This window comes from Cydia fagiglandana, chromosome Z, assembly GCF_963556715.1.
Source record: "Cydia fagiglandana chromosome Z, ilCydFagi1.1, whole genome shotgun sequence".
Taxonomy (NCBI): domain Eukaryota; kingdom Metazoa; phylum Arthropoda; class Insecta; order Lepidoptera; family Tortricidae; genus Cydia; species Cydia fagiglandana.
Genome location: NC_085959.1, coordinates 25667119 through 25688550, shown reverse-complemented (window position 1 = coordinate 25688550; position 21432 = coordinate 25667119). Strand labels below are relative to the sequence as shown.

General features: G+C 37.9%; 3 protein-coding genes across 4 annotated transcripts; 1 reads left to right on the top strand and 2 right to left on the bottom strand.

Annotated features, from left to right (window-relative positions):
- Nucleotides 1-1804: 1804 nt before the first annotated feature.
- LOC134678807 (aspartate aminotransferase, cytoplasmic) lies at nucleotides 1805-13791 on the bottom strand. Of its 2 annotated transcripts, XM_063537507.1 has the most exons (10): nucleotides 13567-13791; nucleotides 12835-12942; nucleotides 9574-9647; nucleotides 8428-8536; nucleotides 7601-7818; nucleotides 6215-6365; nucleotides 5284-5449; nucleotides 4782-4853; nucleotides 4269-4484; nucleotides 1805-1910 (listed from the first exon to the last, which is right to left on the bottom strand). In XM_063537507.1, exons 1-10 carry the CDS (start codon nucleotides 13676-13678, stop codon nucleotides 1889-1891), a joined length of 1248 nt encoding a protein of 415 aa, XP_063393577.1. In that variant the 5' UTR covers nucleotides 13679-13791; the 3' UTR covers nucleotides 1805-1888. The 2 variants fall into 2 exon arrangements, with proteins under 2 accessions (XP_063393577.1, XP_063393578.1); XM_063537508.1 differs by lacking the exon at nucleotides 1805-1910 and having other exon boundaries at nucleotides 1931-4484.
- Nucleotides 13792-14656: 865 nt separating this feature from the next.
- On the top strand, nucleotides 14657-15062 carry LOC134679198 (uncharacterized). Its single transcript, XM_063538075.1, has one exon. It carries the CDS (start codon nucleotides 14763-14765, stop codon nucleotides 14988-14990), a length of 228 nt encoding a protein of 75 aa, XP_063394145.1. The 5' UTR covers nucleotides 14657-14762; the 3' UTR covers nucleotides 14991-15062.
- A 3067-nt stretch (nucleotides 15063-18129) lies between these two features.
- Nucleotides 18130-21088, bottom strand: LOC134678230 (circadian clock-controlled protein daywake-like). Its single transcript, XM_063536700.1, has 6 exons — nucleotides 20840-21088; nucleotides 20650-20745; nucleotides 20173-20320; nucleotides 19805-19938; nucleotides 18614-18748; nucleotides 18130-18367 (listed from the first exon to the last, which is right to left on the bottom strand). The coding sequence occupies exons 1-6, from the start codon at nucleotides 20943-20945 to the stop codon at nucleotides 18210-18212; spliced, it is 777 nt and encodes a 258-aa protein (XP_063392770.1). The 5' UTR covers nucleotides 20946-21088; the 3' UTR covers nucleotides 18130-18209.
- Between the last annotated feature and the right edge of the window lie 344 nt (nucleotides 21089-21432).

The window sequence follows — 21432 nt, the reverse complement described above, 5'->3', positions numbered from 1 at the left end:
TGCACTGAAAATGTCAGGAATAGAGAAAACTGTCGCATCTAGACAGTCAATCTTTATTTTAATGCATACTTAAACTCAAACTGACCACGCATATAAATTTTCTTTTGAAAGTAATCATTCTGTAATGCACACGGCTCATAATCCCAAAGTCCTTTTTGTATGGCGATTTTGGGGCCTTAGTGGTTTTGTATGAAATTCGTAGAGTAGCCAACGGAATTGATTTTTTTTTTACATATATCTATATATAAAAGATTTTTTTACTGTTGTCATATGAATATTTAGGAATGTCGAAATCTGCCGATATGCAACTTTTTTGGCAGTCTTTTTAATTAACAGCACAAATGCGATCTTAAATTTTGACGTCGCTTTGGAATGACATGCTTCTTTAAGATCACCCATGGGATAAAATGAAAGTGACTTTCATATATAATTTTAACTGCAAAGGAGCGTACGATGAACTCTAGTTCATAAAAAAATAACAGAAGCCCATTGTAACTTTTATTTGTTCGCTGAGGGCATATTGAAAACCGTTTAAAAATGTGATCCGAAAAATCACTTGGCCAAAAATTCAAATAATGTTCGACATACAATTTTCAAATTGTCAGTAAATTTTAAATATAAATGACAACCAAATGGAATATACCTTAAAAGTTTTATAAAGAGTTACATTTTTATAAATTATATGCCTCATTCTATTATGTTATTTCTAAGTGTCCCATTCCCGAATCTTTCAGTGCGACCCTCGTATGCACCCATATTTTTACACTTGACTGTAGCGATGGGCGAGTCGAGTTATCTGATTCGAATAATCCGAATCAACCTACAGATGAGTTGATTCGAATCAAGACTATTGGCAATCCGAATCAACTCTGCCACTAAACTGACTGGTAACTTGGTATCCGATCCGCTGACTCGGCGAATGAATCGCCAATTCACCAACTCTCCGAGCCGAGTCAACGCTACGCTAAGGCCATTCAAAAATAAATCTTAATTCGATAGCCCGAAGGTTCTTTTTACAACAACTGCCGCTTGATTCGCCGTTTCAATCCGAGTTGACTGGTACTGTGACCATTCAAAAATAAACCTTAATTCCGTAGCCCGAAGGTTCTTTTTACAACAACTGCCGCTTGATTCGCCATCCCGAGTCGAGTTCACTGGTAGTATGGCCATTGAAAAATAAACCTTAATTCGGTGTCCTGAAGGTTCTGTTTACAACAACTGCCGCTTGACTCGTTTGCGGCTCCGCGGCCCGTGACCTTGTCGCGAACCACGCAAACCGTCGAGTCGAGTCAGTTCGAATTTCAACTCGGATCAGTGGCCGAATCGATTCGAATGATTCGAATCGAAAAAAAGTGGACTCGTCACATCGCTACTTGACTGTACATTAACCTGAAGTGTGTTTATTTTTGGCACCGTATCGATATTTAATACCTTGACTGTGTACGAAATCCTTGCAGCGCAAGTCTGACTCGCAGTTTTTCTTTATATTCATTAAGCATATGTACGCAACCTAAATATATGCATGGGACTGATAAATCAGGACTCTCCAAACAATGGCCAGCGAAGCAATCAAGCCGCGGCCCACGGGTCAACAATTTGGAGACCCCTGGATTAAATGATATAGGAATTTATTAGTTTCATATAACCTTGTATTCAAATAGCAAACACCTACTGTACAGTCAGCAGCAGAAGTTGCTAAGCGGGCGAGGTGTTCAAAATCACCTTCACAGGCTCAACATAAAGACGCGTTATTTTGTACACGTCGCCGGCTTCGCAACTTCTGCTGCTGACTGTACACTACCTATATACATGTATATGTTATCTTAGATGTGGTCAGCGAAGTCAGTGCAGCCTTGGCTCGGCGATCACATAGGATTCGCAAAATCTGTTATAATTTTGCGTACACTTCACTGAAAAGAAAGACGGTTAATTTGATTGAGTACTTATTTTATTAACAAAACAATTATGACAATATATTGTTTATACAAATCGATATATTAACATCAATAATGACAACTATAATTGTATAGCACATAAGTAATCACATAGATATAATTTCAATATTTTAACTAATGGTAAGAAAGGAAAATTGCTGTAATCGTCATAATCAGTTACAGTCAGCTGCAAAAGATAAGCGGGCAAGGTGTTTACAAAGACATACACACACTCCTATTCTTTTAACAATACAGCTTTGGTCAGTTCATTTTGAACACCTCGCCAACTAAGTAACTTAACTTATTTTGTAACTGTACAAGATAAACCATAACCACAACAAGCATCCTTGGCGCAGCGCCTGCGTCGCGGCTGGTCAAGCAGACAACGTACATTGAGTGCACGAAACATGACGGCCAAATATTACCTTTTGCTAAGCTGAAGATAACAAAACGTAATGTGCTCGAATAATCTCTTAATGTATTACTACAAATTATATATTCCTCTTCGTGTTTAATTAAACATGTGCAGTTTAGTTCGTTTTACTTTGTTTCACTGGCAACACTGAGAACGTCGGTATGTACTTCGCTAGCACATAACTACAATAAAAGCGTTTAATACTGGTAAGCTGAATGAGTAATGCGGTATTGTTTGTCTTAGTTAGCTATGTAGCCGTTAGCTGCTATTACAAACCACTAGAGTTCGATCGTAATCTAATCAGAATTCGCGTGTTAGGTACTGTAATGTACCTACTGCGTGCAATGAGCTGATGATGGCGGATCACGCCTACGGAACATAACATAATCGCCTGCTCCTTACAATCACCTGCGATTACAATTTAAAAAAAAAAGTATTTTAACATGGAAGTGTCAACTAGACGATAGTTCATTTTTGACAACAACTTTGTAACGGTGCGTGTAACGAAGCGTTACACTATCGACCTTCATACTATTTCTGGCACCATACAAATTCTAAATTCCTTTTTGAAATTCAAATCCTATTCCAAATTCCATTCAATGATTTTTATTTTCAGTTCGATCACATACTTTGATCGATAAACATCATTTTATCTAACGGACTGTACTTCCCAAGTTTCTAAACACGACCGTTTAAGTGTGATTTTTATTAGTAAACGTAATAATTCATAAGTGCGTGCAGTTCAGTATAGTGCTCGTTTTGTGGCCCTGCACACCTTCCAGATATATATCTACATCATCACCAAGGCACATATTGTAAGTTATTTGATTTCTAACCTTCTGAATTACGAAAGTATTTTTATACATACCTATCTGTTAACACGTAACCTGTATTGTTACAGGTGCCTTTTTATTTAAATAATAAATACCCCTCATCGCTCTGGATCCTGCCTTTTCATTCCCATCATCCCTGTGAGGCTCCTCTACCTGCCCCCTCACAAACTTATGCTAATATTGCTTGAATAATCCTGTAACTCTTATCGCCACGTCAAAAAATATCAATAAATAATTACAATTTCATTGTATAACGCTTTAATTCTTTTGCTGTCTACCATGTATATATGGTTTTGACTTAGACAACACTTCTGAATGTATATTGTAAAACTTAACATCGGTTCCAGCCCACTTAATTTCATTATATTGTTTTTTTTTACAGTTTCAATATAATATTATGCGCTGTTTATTATTGTTAGGCAAATAAAAGGGGTAAAATATTGCACAATTGAGTAATTCATATAGAGGTTCTAGGCTCTACACAGGAGTCCCGTAAACATGTCAACGAAATTTACAGTTTATACAAGTAACACTCTCCTTTTTTCATAATTTTAAATCACAGGTCGGTACTTAGAGCTGATTTAGACGGCGCGCGAACTCGCATGCGATTTTAGTTACATTGCGGACTGTTGCTCGCCTGCGAGTTCTCGCTTCGTCTAAATGAGCCCTTATGAAGTGTTTTTCTTTGTAATCGAAAGAGCTGAAGTTTAGCATAGTTTGAGTAGAGAGACCGCGTAGTAAACAGCTGCCTACACCTGCGACACACGGCGGACAATGACTCCACGGTGTTTAATTAAAGTATGCTGTATGCTTAGATAAAGTTGACGAAATATATAGCCGATCTTGTTCAATTTGTTCGAGAGATCGGCTCCCTTTATATTTCGTCAACCTTACAGCAGAACATGAAATGGGTTAAGAACGGCGTAAACAGCTGGTTTTAAATTGACGACATAAAAATGTACGCATTGGTTTGTAGGTAAAGTGCTAAGGCCCGTCGGTCTCGTACATCATCATCATCATTGTTGTGTAGTTTGTTCGTCCCGCCCCTGTCCCGCCACCACCGGTAACAAGCAGGTGTATATTTACTCGTCGCCGGGGAACTTGAGCACGGCGTCGTGGATGGCCTCGGCCACGTAGCGCACGTTGCAGGGGTTGAGGCCGCAGATGTTGATGCGGCCCGAGTTGAGCAGGTAGATGTGGTACTGCTCGATGAGGTGCTGCACCTGCCGCGGCGTCAGCCCCGTGTACGAGAACAGCCCGATCTGCTTCACGATGTGGTCCCAGGTGCCCGGCGTGCCCAGCCTGCCGGCAAACGTGCCCTCTTTAATACTCCCCACTACTTATAACATATATTTGTGAATAAATAAAGGCCCGTTTACACGGCGCGAGTTGCTCGTGCGGCTTTATATAGTAGACGAAGACGACTGATGATGATGATATGTCTGTTGTCATTCGATTATCGTAATAAAACTTTTAGCATTCATATAAAGCGATCTCCATCACATCCAATTTTATTTATAAATGGAAACATCAAATGTACAAACATAAGCAAAAAGTTTCTATTGAATTAATCTCCTTTTAAATTTAAAGAAAACTCACTTGATGAGCTCGGCTCGCAGGGCTTCTCTCATCTGAATAACTCTCGACGACATCATCTTGATGTGTTCCCTCCTGCGAACATTGAAACGCAATTTAGTGCAAGTGTAATACTAATAATGACACTTAGCTATCATACCGAATCTATAATCCGTCAATCAATTTCACTTTACCGATAATGATTACATTAAGAATCGGTAAGAGTTAAAATATTTACCTAGCAAGTACGAAGAATTATTATAAAATCAGGCTACTAAATATTGATGTGTCCCTTTTTCGAGGGAGTATGCGAGGCTCCTAGTTTCACATCCAAACAATAAACTTTTGCGTTTATTTTTTTTTAATGCGGTCTCTACAATGCATACCTCCTAGTGAGTATTAAATTCTTTGATGCATACCTACGCATAGTTGCATACCGATTTACTTTTTAAAAAGTTCCTGATTAAACCTATATAAGTTAAATAAGCATGTGTATCGTATAAGATAAAATAAAAAGTGAAGAGACCATTGATCGAAGAGCTGCTTGTCGCTGAGCACGGTGGCGACGATGCGCGCGCCGTGGGCGGGCGGGTTGGAGTACCCGGCGCGCACCACCCACGTGAGCTGCGACTTCATGGCGGGCACCAGCGCCGGGTCCGCCACCACCACCGCCAGGTTGCCCACGCGCTCGTCTGCACAACCACAACCACACCGTCTTCAACTTATAATCAATGAAACGACTGTCTGGTTACCTGGCTAACTAATCTGAGAGCCTACCGCGAACCAGCCGGCGTATTATGGATGGCTTATCCATCTTTATCCACATGACAAAATAACTGTCACTTTTTAACACTGTGGGTTAGAAAATGACGGACAGCGTTTTATCACGCTATCACATAGACAAGAACGACCATCATAACCGTACAGGTTCGACGTGTTGCCTCTCCGTCGCACTTGTAAATTCGTACGTAAGTGTGACAGGGCGGCAACAGCTCGAACGTGGTTCGCGGTAGTCCGTCAGGGACTGTTCATGGGCTGTCCCGTACAATCGTTTATAAGCCAAAGAAAAGAGTAAAATTTTGAATTATTATCTAGTTTTAATTGTGAGATTATGATAACCGATATTATTATTAGTGCGCTGACACTTACTTTAGTCTTTGGCGCTGACTCTGACGATTTAGACTTAACTAGTTAGGTGGAGCGTGTTCTTGTAAGGGTGCAAAGTAAAATTCGAAGGAAAACACACCCGATAATTTTATTATAAAAATAGTACCTTTTTTGTTATCACACGTATAACATTAACACTAGATAGTGGATAGTCTTGTTGAAAATTGCCCATTCAAAATAACCGCTTCCATATAAGTACAACAAGACAGGCATTTTGCAGTGAACTGCTCAGTGTTGACAGAATTTTCATTCAGCACAGTCAAAGTAGAGCATAAAAGGGGTGTACTCACTGTAGAGGCCGAAGTTCTTGGCGTAGGACTGCGCGCAGACGAGCTCGAACCCGCGCTGCACGAAGTAGCGCACGGCCCACGCGTCGCGGTCCAGGTCGCCCGACGCGAAGCCCTGGTACGCGCTGTCGAAGAAAGGGAACAGCTTGCGCTCCTGTCGCACACCACCCCGCTCATTGTATTACAAGTATTACAACATATATGCGTGTGTGTAATTATAGTTTAACCAAAACTTCGGTACGACTATATTAGTTTTGTCAGGTTTTTTTTTTTTTAATTATGAATGGGCTTACTCAGGGCCACCGACTAGCCGAGGCGTAGACGTGGCCTACGATGGAGCGAGCTCGCCCAGAAGGTGCCTGTTCACTCTTGATTTGAAGGTTGCCGGGTTATAAGAACACGGAAATATAGACGCCGGCAAGGAATTCCATTCCTTGGCAGTGCGCATAAGGAAAGTAGAAGCAAAGCGCTTCGTGCGAATTGGTGGAATATCTACCAAGTAAGGATGGAAACCGGCCGTGCGTCTAAAAGTCCGATGGTAGAATGGGGACGGTGGAATAAGCTCGTGTAGCTCTTGGGCACACTCCCCGAAGTGCAACCTGTAGAATACCGACAGGCTGGCGACTTTCCGCCGATGGGCCAAAGACTGAAGCTTAGCCGTTAGCTTCTTGTCGCCAATCATCAGGTTATAAGATCTTAAGGTGACATTCGGATTGCGACTGCGACATCTTTACTGCAGCAACGAGAAATGGGCGATGTTACTGACGATTTCCTTGAAAAGTTGGGTGCCGCATTCCTGTCAGGATTAGAATGTTTAATCTTTCACTTTTTTTTTTCATAAAGATTGTATGTATGTATTTACTTTATTGTACATAGAAATAAAAACACGAGAAAGACATTGCCTGTGTCATCATCAGTGTACCGCTGGTGAAACAATAAAAATTGATATACATATGTTAAAATAAATACAGGGCGGTCGGCAAAGCGCTCTGAGCGTGCGTTCTGTGGCCCTTGGGTTACGCTGCTCCGGTCGCAATGGGAATGTAGTTGTGAGTTGTGACACCGGCCGAATACCTCGCAGACAACAATATCGGCAACATCAGCCACTTGCGAGCACACCAGCATCAGCAACGGAGTTGACAGCAGTCGCCGTGGCCTAAGGGTCGGTTGCACACCACTGTTCATATCGTTAAAGAATTCACTAAATTTTTATGCATGAAAAGTTATGTAGTAAGCGTAGTGTGTAGTAAGTAATAAAATTCGCGTTAGACCCGTCTATAATGTGAGTTAATACGTAGTAAAGCGCCGGGGCGCGCCGACTGTCGTTGATCAGTCTGTCAAATGTGGTTGGTGCAACTGGCCCTAAGTCGGCCGTGGAGATTTTATTACCTCGCAGACGTCGGCAATCTTCTCCCACTGGTCGTGCGTGGGGTCGATGCCGGTAGGGTTGTGCGCGCAGGCGTGCAGCAGCACCACCGAGTTCTCGGGCGCCGCGCGCAGGTCCTCCAGCATGCCGTCGAAGTCGATGGTGCGCGTCTTCGCGTTCCAGTACCGGTACGTGCGAGGGTTCTCGAACCCGGAACGCACGAACACCAGGTGGTGGTTCTCTGTACGGTAAATACACGGATAGTATTAATAAAACACGAACAAGTTGACATTTTATCTATTTAACCCGGCTCGGCGAAAATTAAGACTCGCTTATCTCTTTACTCTATAAACGTTTTTCTTTTGAGATCGAACATGCTCGCACCAAAAAATCAAGATTTGGCCAATACGTCGTCGATTTAGTTCGTCGCTTGCTTAAAACAGTAAATATTAAACAAAGAGTTGAGTTATTATTATTTGTAAAAGAAGTTTAAAGTCTAAAAATATCGTGCCCCGGTTTTGACAGCGAGACTAGATGGCGCTATTCGGCGTCATATATCATGTTTTGTGGTTTCTGAATTATCTAACGACAACGTTTGAAAACCAGAACTATCGCACGAGGGCCCGGCACAGCAACATTTGTTTCAGCTGTCAAATATGAAGCACGATATTTTCATACCCACTTATTCAAAAACGTTTACTAAAGTTGACAAGCCGATAATAATCGTTTGTCCCTTTCCGTCGTATTAGTAAGATGGAAAGGGATAAACGATTATTGTCGGCTTGTCAACTTTAGTAAACGTTTATGAATAAGTTGTTATGTAGTAGTAGGTAGTAGATATTTAATTTACCCCAAGTGGGCTGCGAGTAGTAGAAGGTGTTGTAGTTGAGGTGGCGGCGCAGGAACTCAGCGCCCACGCGCAGCCCGCCGGTGCCCGACAGCACTTGCACGCCGAAAGCCTGCCCAACAATACAACACGAGTACTCGTTAATATCAATAAATAATAAACATCTGTTATACCTACCTATCAATTATTACTTACAAACACTAAAGCGCGTTATGATATATCTAACAGGGCTGCCAGATCGTATAATAGGCTACGAAATTCGTATAATGAAATTATTTTCGTATACATGTCGTATAGTTGGTCAATCGGTATAATTGGATACGAAAAAAACACCGATGTTAAACTACTGTCAATGCTTCAAAAAACAGTGTGCCAATACTGTTATACGATTTAATGGAACGGCAACTACTTAAATACACGTCGACGCGGGCTATAACCGACAAAATCCAAGTGCGCAAATAGCGGGCATCTTTATCTGTCACTCTTATTACGCTGTCATTGGAGTAAAAGAGAAAGATCCCCGAAATTTTGGGGCTTACCGCAAAAACCGAAATTCACCAGTTATTAAAAAATTGATTTAAAATAATAGTTTTTTTTTGTACTCGTATAATGCAATCGAATTTCGTATAATTGCGGGCACAGGATCGCATAATCAAGATTTATGTACTGGCAGCCCTGATATCTAATATAAATTTTACCATACTTTTATGTAAATACGATTAATTCGAAAATTATATTTTTTTAACCCACATCACCAAAGTCAGTCAATAACAGGCCAATTCAAATTTTTGTTAATCGATCTATTTCCAATATGATAGGTAGATCCTTAGGCAACCAGTTTATTTTTACGGGCTAACATTTTTCCTCGAAAACATCGTCTCACTCGCTCCCTCGCTTAATAGCTAGGGAATGCAAATCGGTTATTTTTTGTCTGGAAATAATCGGTTATTAACCGAAACCGCGGTTATTTCCATACAAAAAATAACCGATTTGCATTCCCTATTAATAGCTCAGCTCAGCGTCAAAATATGGCTCACTACCCGCTGCTTGCCAGCTTGATTTTAGTTTCTAGCTCGACCTGCGTTGTCTACGTCTATTACTTTAAGTATCATTGGAAAATTAAAGAAGATTATCAAATGATATACTCACGCGTCCACTTGCAATCACAGGGTTGTCTTCGCCCAGCAGCATGGACACGGAGGCGTTGGAGAACTGGTCCAAACCTGTGCACATCGTATTGGTATAAATGTAATCATAATTATAGGTACCTAATTATCTATCTAAATAATATGTACCTACTTGTTGACGTTAACATAATTATATACACCGTAGGCTGGTGAAACTACGCATTCCTGAGGTCATAAGGAGCTAAACATGTTACCTACTTATATGAGTTTTGGTCAAACATTACAATGAAATAGTAAAGTTTTTTATTTATTTACAAATAAAAATATCAATTTTACTTTAAAACTTTAATATCTGTCACATAGTGGCAGCGTCGCAGCCAATAAAGAGTTTTACAGCAAGTTTATATACTAAAAAAAATATTACAAGAATTGTTATACTTTTGTCTCTAAAAGAAGACCGATTTCATAATACTTTGCATGACATTTTAGCCTTTAAATGCAGTCAAGAATACACCTGTGAAAGCTGACAAGGTTTTAATAACCCACGGTGTATATGAGCGTGGAAATATCTTAAGATTCTTAAGACATGATTGCATCACTTATTGTTATTATTCTATCAGTGTTTTATCGTAATCAGAACACTAGGTAACGGTCTTATAATTCCAGCACCAATCATCAACATGTTTATGATTTGCTCATTATCAACACGGTTGTGATTATAGTTGTGTTATCTTCAATTACCATGGCCAAGACAACAGTATGTTATCTACATAACCGCAATTTTGCAGTGTTATTATAAAAAGTCTTATCGACATATAATGTTCATGGAGTTTCGGCTTATAGGTTCAAGAGGGGGCGTTCCCACGTGACTGTTACATAACTAATTGGCGGCGAGATTTGATTACTTTTTTCCTTGAAATTTCATATATATAAGTATCATATCAGATATGAGGCAGACCAAAAAGGAGATGGGGGGACCACTTGGAAGCATTTTAGATATCCGGATTGGCGGGAAAGTACAACCGACAGGGTTGAGTGGAGGAAAGGAGGGGAGGCCTTTGCTTTAGTAGTTGGGCACTAAACTAGGCTAACAAAAAAATATATTATTAGGCAATAGGTACCCATTTTTATCACAAAAATAACACCATAATATTCACATACAGTATTAGGCCACAAGTACCTAGTTTCACACCGTTAGGTAATTAGTAAATAGAGAAGACGTAATGTCTCCGTAGGCACATAAGTAGATTTAAAGCCTAATAAAAACATTCTAAGCATATTCCTATTTAAGGGCACCATCTAGTGAGAACTTAGACGAAATGTTAAAACTAGATGGCGCTATTAAAGAAAAAATTTACCTAAAATGCTTTATAAATTTAGTTATGGGGTAAAGAATGTTGAAGTATAAAATAATATAGGATGCAACTTAATATGGCAGCTCACCGATGCATCATTTTATGAGTGGAATTTCACGTATGTGTGACCTTGCGCTCTTTGCAAGAGTTTCATAATACGGTGTCTGTGTAATTTGTGAGTTTTCGTTAGTGTTCGGTATTAAAACGTTTTTAGTTAAAGATTTGCCTATTGTTAGGTTTTTTAAAGTTAAAAAGATAAAGATAAAGATAGCCCTTATTGCTAGGTATTATATGTAGTTTCATGTTTTATTTTATTTCCTCTATTTTTTTTTATTATTTCTAGCTTGTCCACTGACATAGGCCTCCTCTAAAACCTTCCAGCGCTCTCTATCCCGCGCTTCCCAACTCCAAGTTGGTCCAGCAACCTTCTTTATATCAACTTCCCACCTTAGTATCTGTCTGCCTATCTTTCTTTTAGCATCTCTGGGGTACCAGTGGGTTAGTTTCTGTGACCATTTGTTTGGGCCTCAGATCATATGACCCGTCCATCTCCACTTAAGTTTTTTGATAGTTTTTGCTATGGGGATCACCTTTGTTTTTTGTCTAATGTCCGTTAGTCTTTCTCTGTCTTTTAATTTTATGTCTAATAGGCTCCTCTGCATGGAGTTTTGGCACACTTCTAATTTTCTCATGTTTCTGCTTGTAAGGGCCCAGGTTTGGCATCCATAAGACATACATGGTGTTATGCAGGTGTTTATAATCTTGCCTTTTCTAGTGCTGGAATCTCCTTATTTTTCATGATCTCTTCAATGACCAGTAGCGTTTCCAAGAGTTACCAATCCTTTTATTGATTTCTTTTTCCATTTGGTCCGTTGGGGATATTGTCTGGCCTAGATATTCATATTCACCTACGTACTCTACGCTTGTACCTCTTAATTCAATTTTTGCCTTTGGTCCATTTGTCATGACTTTTGTTTTAGATGAATTCATTGTCAGCCCAACTTTTCTACTTTCCTCCTCCAATTGATTGATCATTTCGTGTATCTCTGTGGGATTCTCACTCAATAGTACTATGTCATCTGCAAATCTCAAATGATGTAGATATTCTCCATTTATGATAAGACCTTTTCTTTCCCAGTTAAGAATTCTGAAGATCTGCTCTAATACTGCTGTAAATAGCTTGGGTGACAAAGGGTCCCCATGCCTAACTCCTTTCTGTATTTCAAATTCTTCACAGGTTTTTTAAAGTTCGTATGGGTTAAATACCCATACTAACTTTTTAGTTACTGCTTCCTTTATAAAACCCTGACTAGCAAGTTTAGCAACAGCTAGATGGAAATAAATTTCTGCTTGATGGAGTGGCATCATGACATAGTCATCCATATTCTCAATTATTACATGCAGAAGTTTCCACTTCCCATACATGTAAATAAAAAAATATATACCTACTTGATCTTGAAATTTTCTATAGACAAGCATTTTTTTATTTGTAATGGTAAAATTCCTACAAATGAGCATGTTGCACATAAAGCGAATAGCATCCTGCCTCTCACACTCAAGATTCTTACATTGCTCTTGAATATACATACAAGTATGTCTATGTTTTATTATAATAACATACTGTTTTCATTATGTTCATTAGGGATTTCATTGGTAATTCATTAAATATGTGTAGCATATTTTCTCAGGCAGCATTGTAGGCACAGACTATTTGTAGAACTTAAAAAATATCCAGCATTTGGCATTCTTCCAAAAATTCTTCTTTTATTACTGTGAGACACAAGTAACAGGACACAAGCTCACTCCACAAACTTGCACCTAGTTAATATAGCATTCCAACACTGCAGCATATGTAATAAAACTAGACAGGATGGCTCTAATTAAACATGATGACTGACTCATATTAATTAGTTTAAATTGTCACTCACCAAGCACAGGCAGGTATTCATGCAACAGGGTCTCATCAGCTGCCATCTGTTTTTCCACCTTGCGTACAACGGGGAGTACCCATGGTTTTCCATTTTCATCCCTGTACGCTGAAAGCAGCACATACATAAATTAACACAAGAATATATAACAACAATTTCCCGTAACACAGTTTGGGTCTTGAAAGGTTGATGTATGAAATGTCATCAAATTTGTGTAGAACTAGTATGTAATATTTTCACATCTACTAATATATTAGGGCTTACTCGTACTCTAATCAAAAGAATGTAGGTATACAAAAAGAAAAGTTAGAATACACCAGACCAGAAATAAAAATATTGATGCATCAAATGGAATATGCATGTAAGATATAAAAACACAGCTTTACATGTGATGTTTGTATGGGGACAGAGAACCTAATTAAAAACAACTTAAGATAAATGTTCTAAAAAAAAAGCTCTAAACAAGTAAAGATAAGTGTAAATTATTCTGATAATTTTTAGGTGTAAGTGAAATGAAGCTTAACTTTCAATTGCATAACAACTTGCGGAGGTTGTTAAACTGATATACAACAATCGGTTCATCATTCATTTAGTTCTACCTTTACCTACTTACTTGCAGTCGGCACCGGCTCTTTCATAAATATCTTCTGTTATGCCTCCACACATTTTATTCCTATTGTGACATTATTAACATAAATTTAAAAAATAATAATGCACATGGTGCGTACGTACCGCCTATGGTCAGGTTCACCTTGTTTTGAAACGAGTCATCAATAAACAATTTATTCTTCTGAAAAACCTCGATTGGTGGCCCCTGTTCGACCACTTGGAAGCGGGAAGTCATGTTTAGTATCTTTTATTTAAGATATATCTAGCACACACGCAGCCACTGAGACCTCCGGTGATACAAAACCGAAGGCGGATACTGTCTGTTTCAAAGCATATATTGCAAAATTGTGTAATTCTTATCAATTGACCTTTACCAATGTCATATACGTCAAATATGTCATATGTGGCTAGTAGTAGGATTCGTTCTAAAACCAAGCGCATTTATAAACACAGATTGCTGTTTTTTTTTTCATTTTTACATTTTGGTCGGAGTCGGAGCCAGAGAATACAATACAACTTTGGGAACCACTGGCAGTGTAATACGCCAGTAATTTGTACCTATTTACAAAAAACTAATTAAATGTCACTAAAAGTCACGTCATTGTCAACGTCGAAGTTAGTCGTAAATACAATAAAGTCAATAAATAAAAATATATTATTATTACTGTTGAACTATCTACATAATCTTACTTTATAATGCCTGAACCTAAAGAAATAGGACCTCAAGTAAGATTTTCGAAAACCTTGTTCGGTCTTTTCAAAAGAGGGTGGTGGGAGATACCGGAAATAATGGGCTCTACAGCTTTAGCTTTTGTGGGAATTGGCTTGGCCGTTGTTGGTTGTTACAATTATATTCAAAACGACGGCGCTAACTCCGAGTATAAAAAAATGTACACCATAATACGGCCTGGAGATCCCAGAGAGTGCCGTCTGAAAAATCCAGTGTACACAAGATTTGACTGTTAATGTTTTAGTAGTTAATAATAATTACAATTTATTCATAATAAATAGTTCATATTTTGAATATTTTCTATACCTAGACTTGAGAAAATCGTCCAACTGCCCTAAAAGCACCTCGTACAAAGAATACTCACTAGGACGTTTTACCCAAAGGCCGAAGAATATAATACTCATTTACCTCTTCATAATTATTATACTCGTTTCTAAACGTATCCTTGATGTCAATGTCAAAAAAAATAGGTTACGATAGAATTGGTTATGGTAATGGTTCATTTGACAGTTTGTAGAAAAGGGAGCTTACGGGCTATTGTTCACATAATTTACGTAAATTGAGGTAAATTGGACGAACAAAATCACTAATGGCTGCTGCTGCATCAAGACGTTCCATTGGGCAACTTCTTCAGCAGGGATGGAACGAGATTCCAGAGATATTGGCTTCTACTGGTGTGGCCTTAGTAGGAGTGGGTTTGGCTACGATAGGATGTTATAATTACGTGAAAAACGACGGGGATAACAGAAGATACAAGAGTACCTACGTAGTGATGAGACCTGATGACCCCAAAGCTAAATTAATTCGCAAAGATTGAGTGTGGCGCAGGACATCGCGAACGCAATAGTGTTGGACTAGCTGCAATTATGTAATAAAGTTTCATTCAGTTTCAATTTGTTTTTATTGTCTCGTAATAAGTTATCATTGTGCCTAAGTGAAATTAGTAGATTATCTTCCTGTTATTCAGCTGCATGCGTGTTTTTAGCAACAACTAACCAGTCATATTGGTTCAAAATAATTTCTTCCCGAAAATGTGGGTTAGAAAAGCCCGAAAAGGTTGCAGATACACTACTTTGTATAAACACAGCCATTTATAAAATAATTTGTCAGGTGACAACCAAAACTAATTGAAATAATAAAATTAAACAAAAATCAACCTTGTTATGGTACTAGTTGGTTTAATACAGCTCTGAACTTGTTTAGTGAGTTATGGTTGTCACCTAATAATTTAATTGATATGGAAACAAATGCCCCTGGAAATAATATTCCTAAACTTAAAACTTGTTCTGCATCATATTGTGCATCATGGTGGGGCAATGTGCATATGTATTCAACTAACAATGTTTTATAAAAATATACCTAAATAAGCTTAACAATAACTAGGTGCAAGGTAGTATTAATGATATTCATTCAGTCGTTGAAGTAAGAACTGTGTTCTCTGGCTCGAGCAGTTAATAGCGCCAAGCAAACTTACATCAAAACAGACATATGGAAAGACATGACAAAACTATAAGGGTTCCTAGTGACTATGGGACCCTAAAAGAGAGGATGTTATCAATTCAACAGTATGTTTTTGTATATTTGTTACTCAATTACTCCACCAATCATGAATTTATTTTAATGATTATTATTTGATTGCCCTAATTTGTCCAATCGATCTGTCATATAAAATCTGTCCAAAATCAGCATAAGATGTAGTTGCCTAAAAGAAACAGTAATTTTTTAGGGTTCCGTACCCAAAGGGTAAAACGGGACCCTATTACTAAGGCTTCGCTGTCCGTCCGTCCGTCTGTCACCAGGCTGTATCTCACAAACCGTGATAGCTAGACAGTTGAAATTTTCACAGATGATGTATTTCTGTTGCCGCTAAAACAACAAATACTAAAAACAGAAAAAAATTAAGATTTAAATGGGGCTCCCATACGGTGAACGCATATATTTAGTATGGAAACCGCCTTTAGGAACATTACCGTTCAAATTCTCGGGCCAAATTAGCACACATACAAAATTACGCCTACATTTAAATAAGACGACGCGTTTACAGAGCCTGTAATCAAAGCTGGTAAACAAAATAATAGTCATCTTTTTTACACTAATGGTACATAGCTAAGTGTAGATGAAATGCATATAATGTCAATAACTACCAATCAGCGACATTAATCCGCTAATAACCTTCTTGCTGTACGTACTGGCCGCTGAGAGTTTGCGGTTCATATTTGATTAGAATATGACTTGGACAGGGATAGGTTTATGCCATACATTGAAGAACCAGTCAATTAATACACGTATAATAATTTAATGCAGATTAAAAGATAACTAGTTAAAATGTTGTTGTGAAATGACAGACTAACTCAACATAAGTAAATATATCATTGTTGTATAAATGTATTCCGCTATAATAAGTATTTTGTATAATAAGTATTTTATTATCAATTTGTATGGCAGTGCGAAGTCACATTCAGGTATAGTCTGTCCGTTTTTCTAAGATCAAGTACGCCATTGTAAATGTATGGTAAACTTGATCTTAGAATTCGGACTGGCTATAGAGCCTGCAAAATTTACACGGGTAGGTACACGAATCGGGTCAAAAATATTTGAATAGGCGGAGTCACAATAAATCCCCACTTTCAGTTCCAATGGAAATATTTTATATGTATATAGCCGGTCAAGCAAGTTTGTCAGTAGAAAAAGGTGCAAAATTAAAATTTTGTATGGGACCACACCCGTTCGCGCGCTTACATTTTTTAAATTTGCAGCTCTTTTCTACTGATGGAAATGGCTTGAGAGAGAACCTACATATATGTGACGGTAGAGGGTGGATTCGAATGATCAACATTTTCAGATAATGTGTGTATTTGTTAAATTAATTCAGTGGAAGTGTATTTACATATAGAAGACCGGGTATGATTATCTCACGAATTATATCTCATGAATAGAACATATTCTAGATATCTTTCCAGGCATCCACTTAATTTCATGTCTCTCTAATTGGACAGCTTTTTTCCATAGTTCTCTGCGAATAGCATCTTGTGGAAATCTGAATGGAAAGTAATTTGATTAATAATTTGAAATAATTAGGTAGTTTTTTACAGCTCCATTTCATGAAATAAAAAAGGAAAATACAAATCTGTAAGAAAGAATTCATTACTACATTTATAATTATATAGAAAATACCTAAACCAAGCACAAGTTAATGAAATAGTCTACTTCATTTGGCATAACACCATCCCTATTATCCTCGCAATTTAAAAAGTCGTATGTTTTATGAAAGTCGTATGCAGTTATTACGTTTTAGCTTAGCACGGTAGTATTGAAAACAAATCGTTATGTTTATTCCAAATTTTACTGAAGTTATCTGTTTACTACAAGTGAAAAGTGATTCCACTATCCTTGGTATGAACTAAAAAAACTTCTGCACCACTTCACGACACAGGAAGACATTTTTAATTACAAAAAAACGTTGTTTTTATAAATCAATTTAGCCATCCGTCACTGACTGTCATCTCGGACGAACTGAAGTTGCGAATCGAATAGTTTGTAAGTACCGCCTACAATCGAATAGTTTACGTTGGGTCATAACTGAGCGGACAGAATACTTCCATGTATATCAGTTCGCTGCTCCCATACAACAAACGTGATTTTTGACCAAAGTTAAGCAACGTCGGGAGTGGTCAGTACTTGGATGGGTGACCGTTTTTTTTTTTGCTTTTTTTTTGTTTTTTTTTTATTATGGTACGGAACCCTTCGTGCGCGAGTCCGACTCGCATTTGCCCGGTTTTTTTATTTTTATTTATTTAAGCCTTTATTTTTCCTTAAATAGTATTTCATTATGATGTTGTTGTTTATTTTACTATATTAAGGACCCCTTTTGGGTATAGGCCTCCTCCAAATCTTTCCACCTTTTTCGGTCTTTTGCCGTGATCAGCCAATTTTCTCCGGCTGTGGCTATGAAAGAAACAGTAATAAGACAAGCATAGTTAAATTAAACCTTTTTTTAATACAAGATTACATGATGCGTATGTATAGAGGAGGAAATTCATTTAATAGCCGCTTGCCACTTAGCTAAAGGCAGATTCTCTACACTCTTGTTCAAGGTGCGCACTATGATCCTGTTGATTTCTCGCACAAAGGCCGGCTTCAGGTCGCGGACCAAATCGTTCACATTCCGGTTCAGGGATTCGTTAATAGACTCACCTGAAAATAAACGGAGAATACACTTGGAAAGGTACATCTAACGATTTTTTCTGCTTTATCATGTTGAAAATTCATTGACTCATGCGTTCCACGAATTGACCTTTTTATACATTCACTGCCAGTGACCCACTAGGCGAGTTCTCTATTCGTAGACGCTTTTCGCTACGTATGTTTTTTCCGTGTTATCTGCTACACTCGTAGCGCGTAGCTCGCGCAGCACTGAATATTTTAAGTTCTCATACGTACCGACAGGGGAGCCCTTAAGCAAATTCTCCAAATGAAATTTCAAGTTCTTGACAGCAAAATCTGATTTTGATTCCGAAAGAAGAAGATGGCCATTTTTGATAGTAAATTTATTTTCAACAATGGCGTCAACATCAGCTGGAAACAATTCATATACTTAGGCATGTTTAGGCATTAGGTATAAAAGTATGATACCCTACTTCTGCGCACACTTCGTCTGCGTGGAATGATGAATAAGAGCACCGTGAACAAAGTTTTGTACGGTGCTCTAAAAACTACCCTAAGTCCGTCCCTGGGTCTAAACTGGAGAAGAATGGAGATCCATGACAAATTTCATCTAAATCGGTTCAGCAGTTTACATGAAAAGGCAGAAGATATATTTCGGGGATCTAGCAAACGGCTCTAACGATTTCGATGAAATTTGCTATGTGGGGGTTTTCAGGGGCGAAAACTCGATCTAGCTAGGTCTTATAACTAGGAAAAACTGTGAGAGCATTGTCGCCTGGCTGACGAACAGAATAAAATAGTTGATTCACCCATCTACTTAATAACGTACTTTGTATTGCCCGTATTTCACTCCACAGAAGAGACGGATTTTAGGCATGAGTATGAAACACGTCTCCAATTCTCTGCGTAGCATGCGTTGCGGAGGTACAGTCAGCGTCATATAGTAGGTATCCATCCAAAGTATTCAAAAGTTCGGTACACCATATTATTTGTATGACGTACCGAACTATTTGAATACTTCGGATGCTACCTACTATACCCTCCTAAGGCCCAAGGTCCTATAGTACTTATTCAGTTCGATGAAATTTAAATCATATTCAATTGGAACAGAGTGGCATTTGTTTATTTTGTTTTATTTCATTCAATTTTCAAACAAGACCAAAATGAACTCTATTCCCAGCACTAAAGGTACACATTTCAGTGGCAAATTCTGGATTTTTCATTTGTATGGCTGGGCCTTAGGAGGATACGACGCTGACTACTCACTCGTCGGTACGCAAGCCAAGCTATATTCTGCCAAGGGAGCCGGAGCCGTTACTGCATCACACATGCTGTTAATATACAATTTTTACTCGTTCTTCCGTCGGGTATCAAAATGAGTTGCAATGTGCTTTACATAAAGAAATGTTCTCTTAAATACTAAATCCACGATATGCCGTATAAAGCATAAATATACTTAACACTTACTCAAATTTGCGGTGAACGGACCATGATCCTTCAATTCTAGGATAAGCAATTTACCATCTATATCGTAATTCCCTAGCATTTTTAAGTCTGGAAATCTCAACTTCATTTCAAAAGAGTACTTAGCAGGATGTGCCCTGAAAAACAAAAACGTATTATTTATAAGTAAGTAGTGTAAATGCAATATTTACTGTACAATTATTCGTGAGTTGTTTTTCATTACAGATTTTAGCGCTGGTTGTCCAATAAATGTTAAGGTACCTAACACTAAATTGAAGGCAACCCTACAAGTCTTAACAATTACAAATTTAGACCCACAGATTTGTGATTACAGGGATTATATTGTTAGGGTTGAAAAGATGCACACTTACCGAATATACTCGATCTTATAATCGGACAAACCATACACCCAGACAGAATTAAATTCGGCTTTGAAATTATTGCCACCCTCATTTTGTGTTATTTTTACTGTTTTCAAAAATAACGGATCCAATACAGGTATATTCCATAATTTTATGCCTGTAAATTACAATTCAATGAATACTAGGTACAACATCCATCTATAAATGATAACATTTACCAACCGACGATAAAATATGCGCACATAGGCGATGCATAAACAAGTATTTAAACAGGATGTTAGAATAATTATTTTATTGGCAATTAATAACAACTAATTGTACATGCTCTTGCGCTGCGTATTTTAGGCTTCAGTTAACGAATAAGAACTCCATAGCAATAAGCAGCATTTCGACCAAAAAATGTTCATGATTTTGATTTCGTTTTTAGTGCAAAATAATATTTTTTTAATATTAGGTAAATTTGAAAATCCAAACATATATACTCACCATGCTTCATGTAAGGTTTAAACAAATCCGATACTTTGTATAGAGCTTTATTGAGGCTATCTTCATCGTGGACATCAAAATGATTTATCTGGTTTTCTGGGAAAATTAAAGAGCTCTTTTATAGTAATATATATTGCCCATTACAAACTCAACTTCTAAACATATCCACTATTAATAAAAACCGACTCACCGATATATTTTATTATTTCTTGTTCCTGTTTTACCGTCAAGGGTTCGGCAGAACAATCTAAGGTAAAACAAGCAGCAAATAACACAAGGCCGACCCGGAAGTACATCTCGGATAAAATGATGAAAGCATCACTGACCACCGCAATATGTATGTTTACTTGACACTATTATTTGCGGTGCATGATCATTATGATTCCATTAACTCTGCATTAACTCGTTTATGTGTCTGCTCTTAAAACTGTTGCGGTCGCATTCATGTGGATCATTAATTAATTTTTAATAGGCGCGTGTCGGTGCACGCACCCACTTGATCCTCGAATCCCTTCCATTGTGACACAAAAACGTGATTACTCCGAGCAGTAGAAAAATATATAATCCGTTCAAAAACTTGATTTCTTCCAGGTCGAACTTCCATTGTAGAAATATTTGCCACAGTCGTTCCACAAAGTAAATTCGACTAGAAAGAAGGAGTATTTTGAACGTAGGTTTGCAGAGTCAGACCGAGTATTTTTAACGTAGTCACTCACATTTATTTCGTAATGAACCATAAAGTACTTAGTTACTTGTAGATTCAGGAATATAGTATTTTATTAA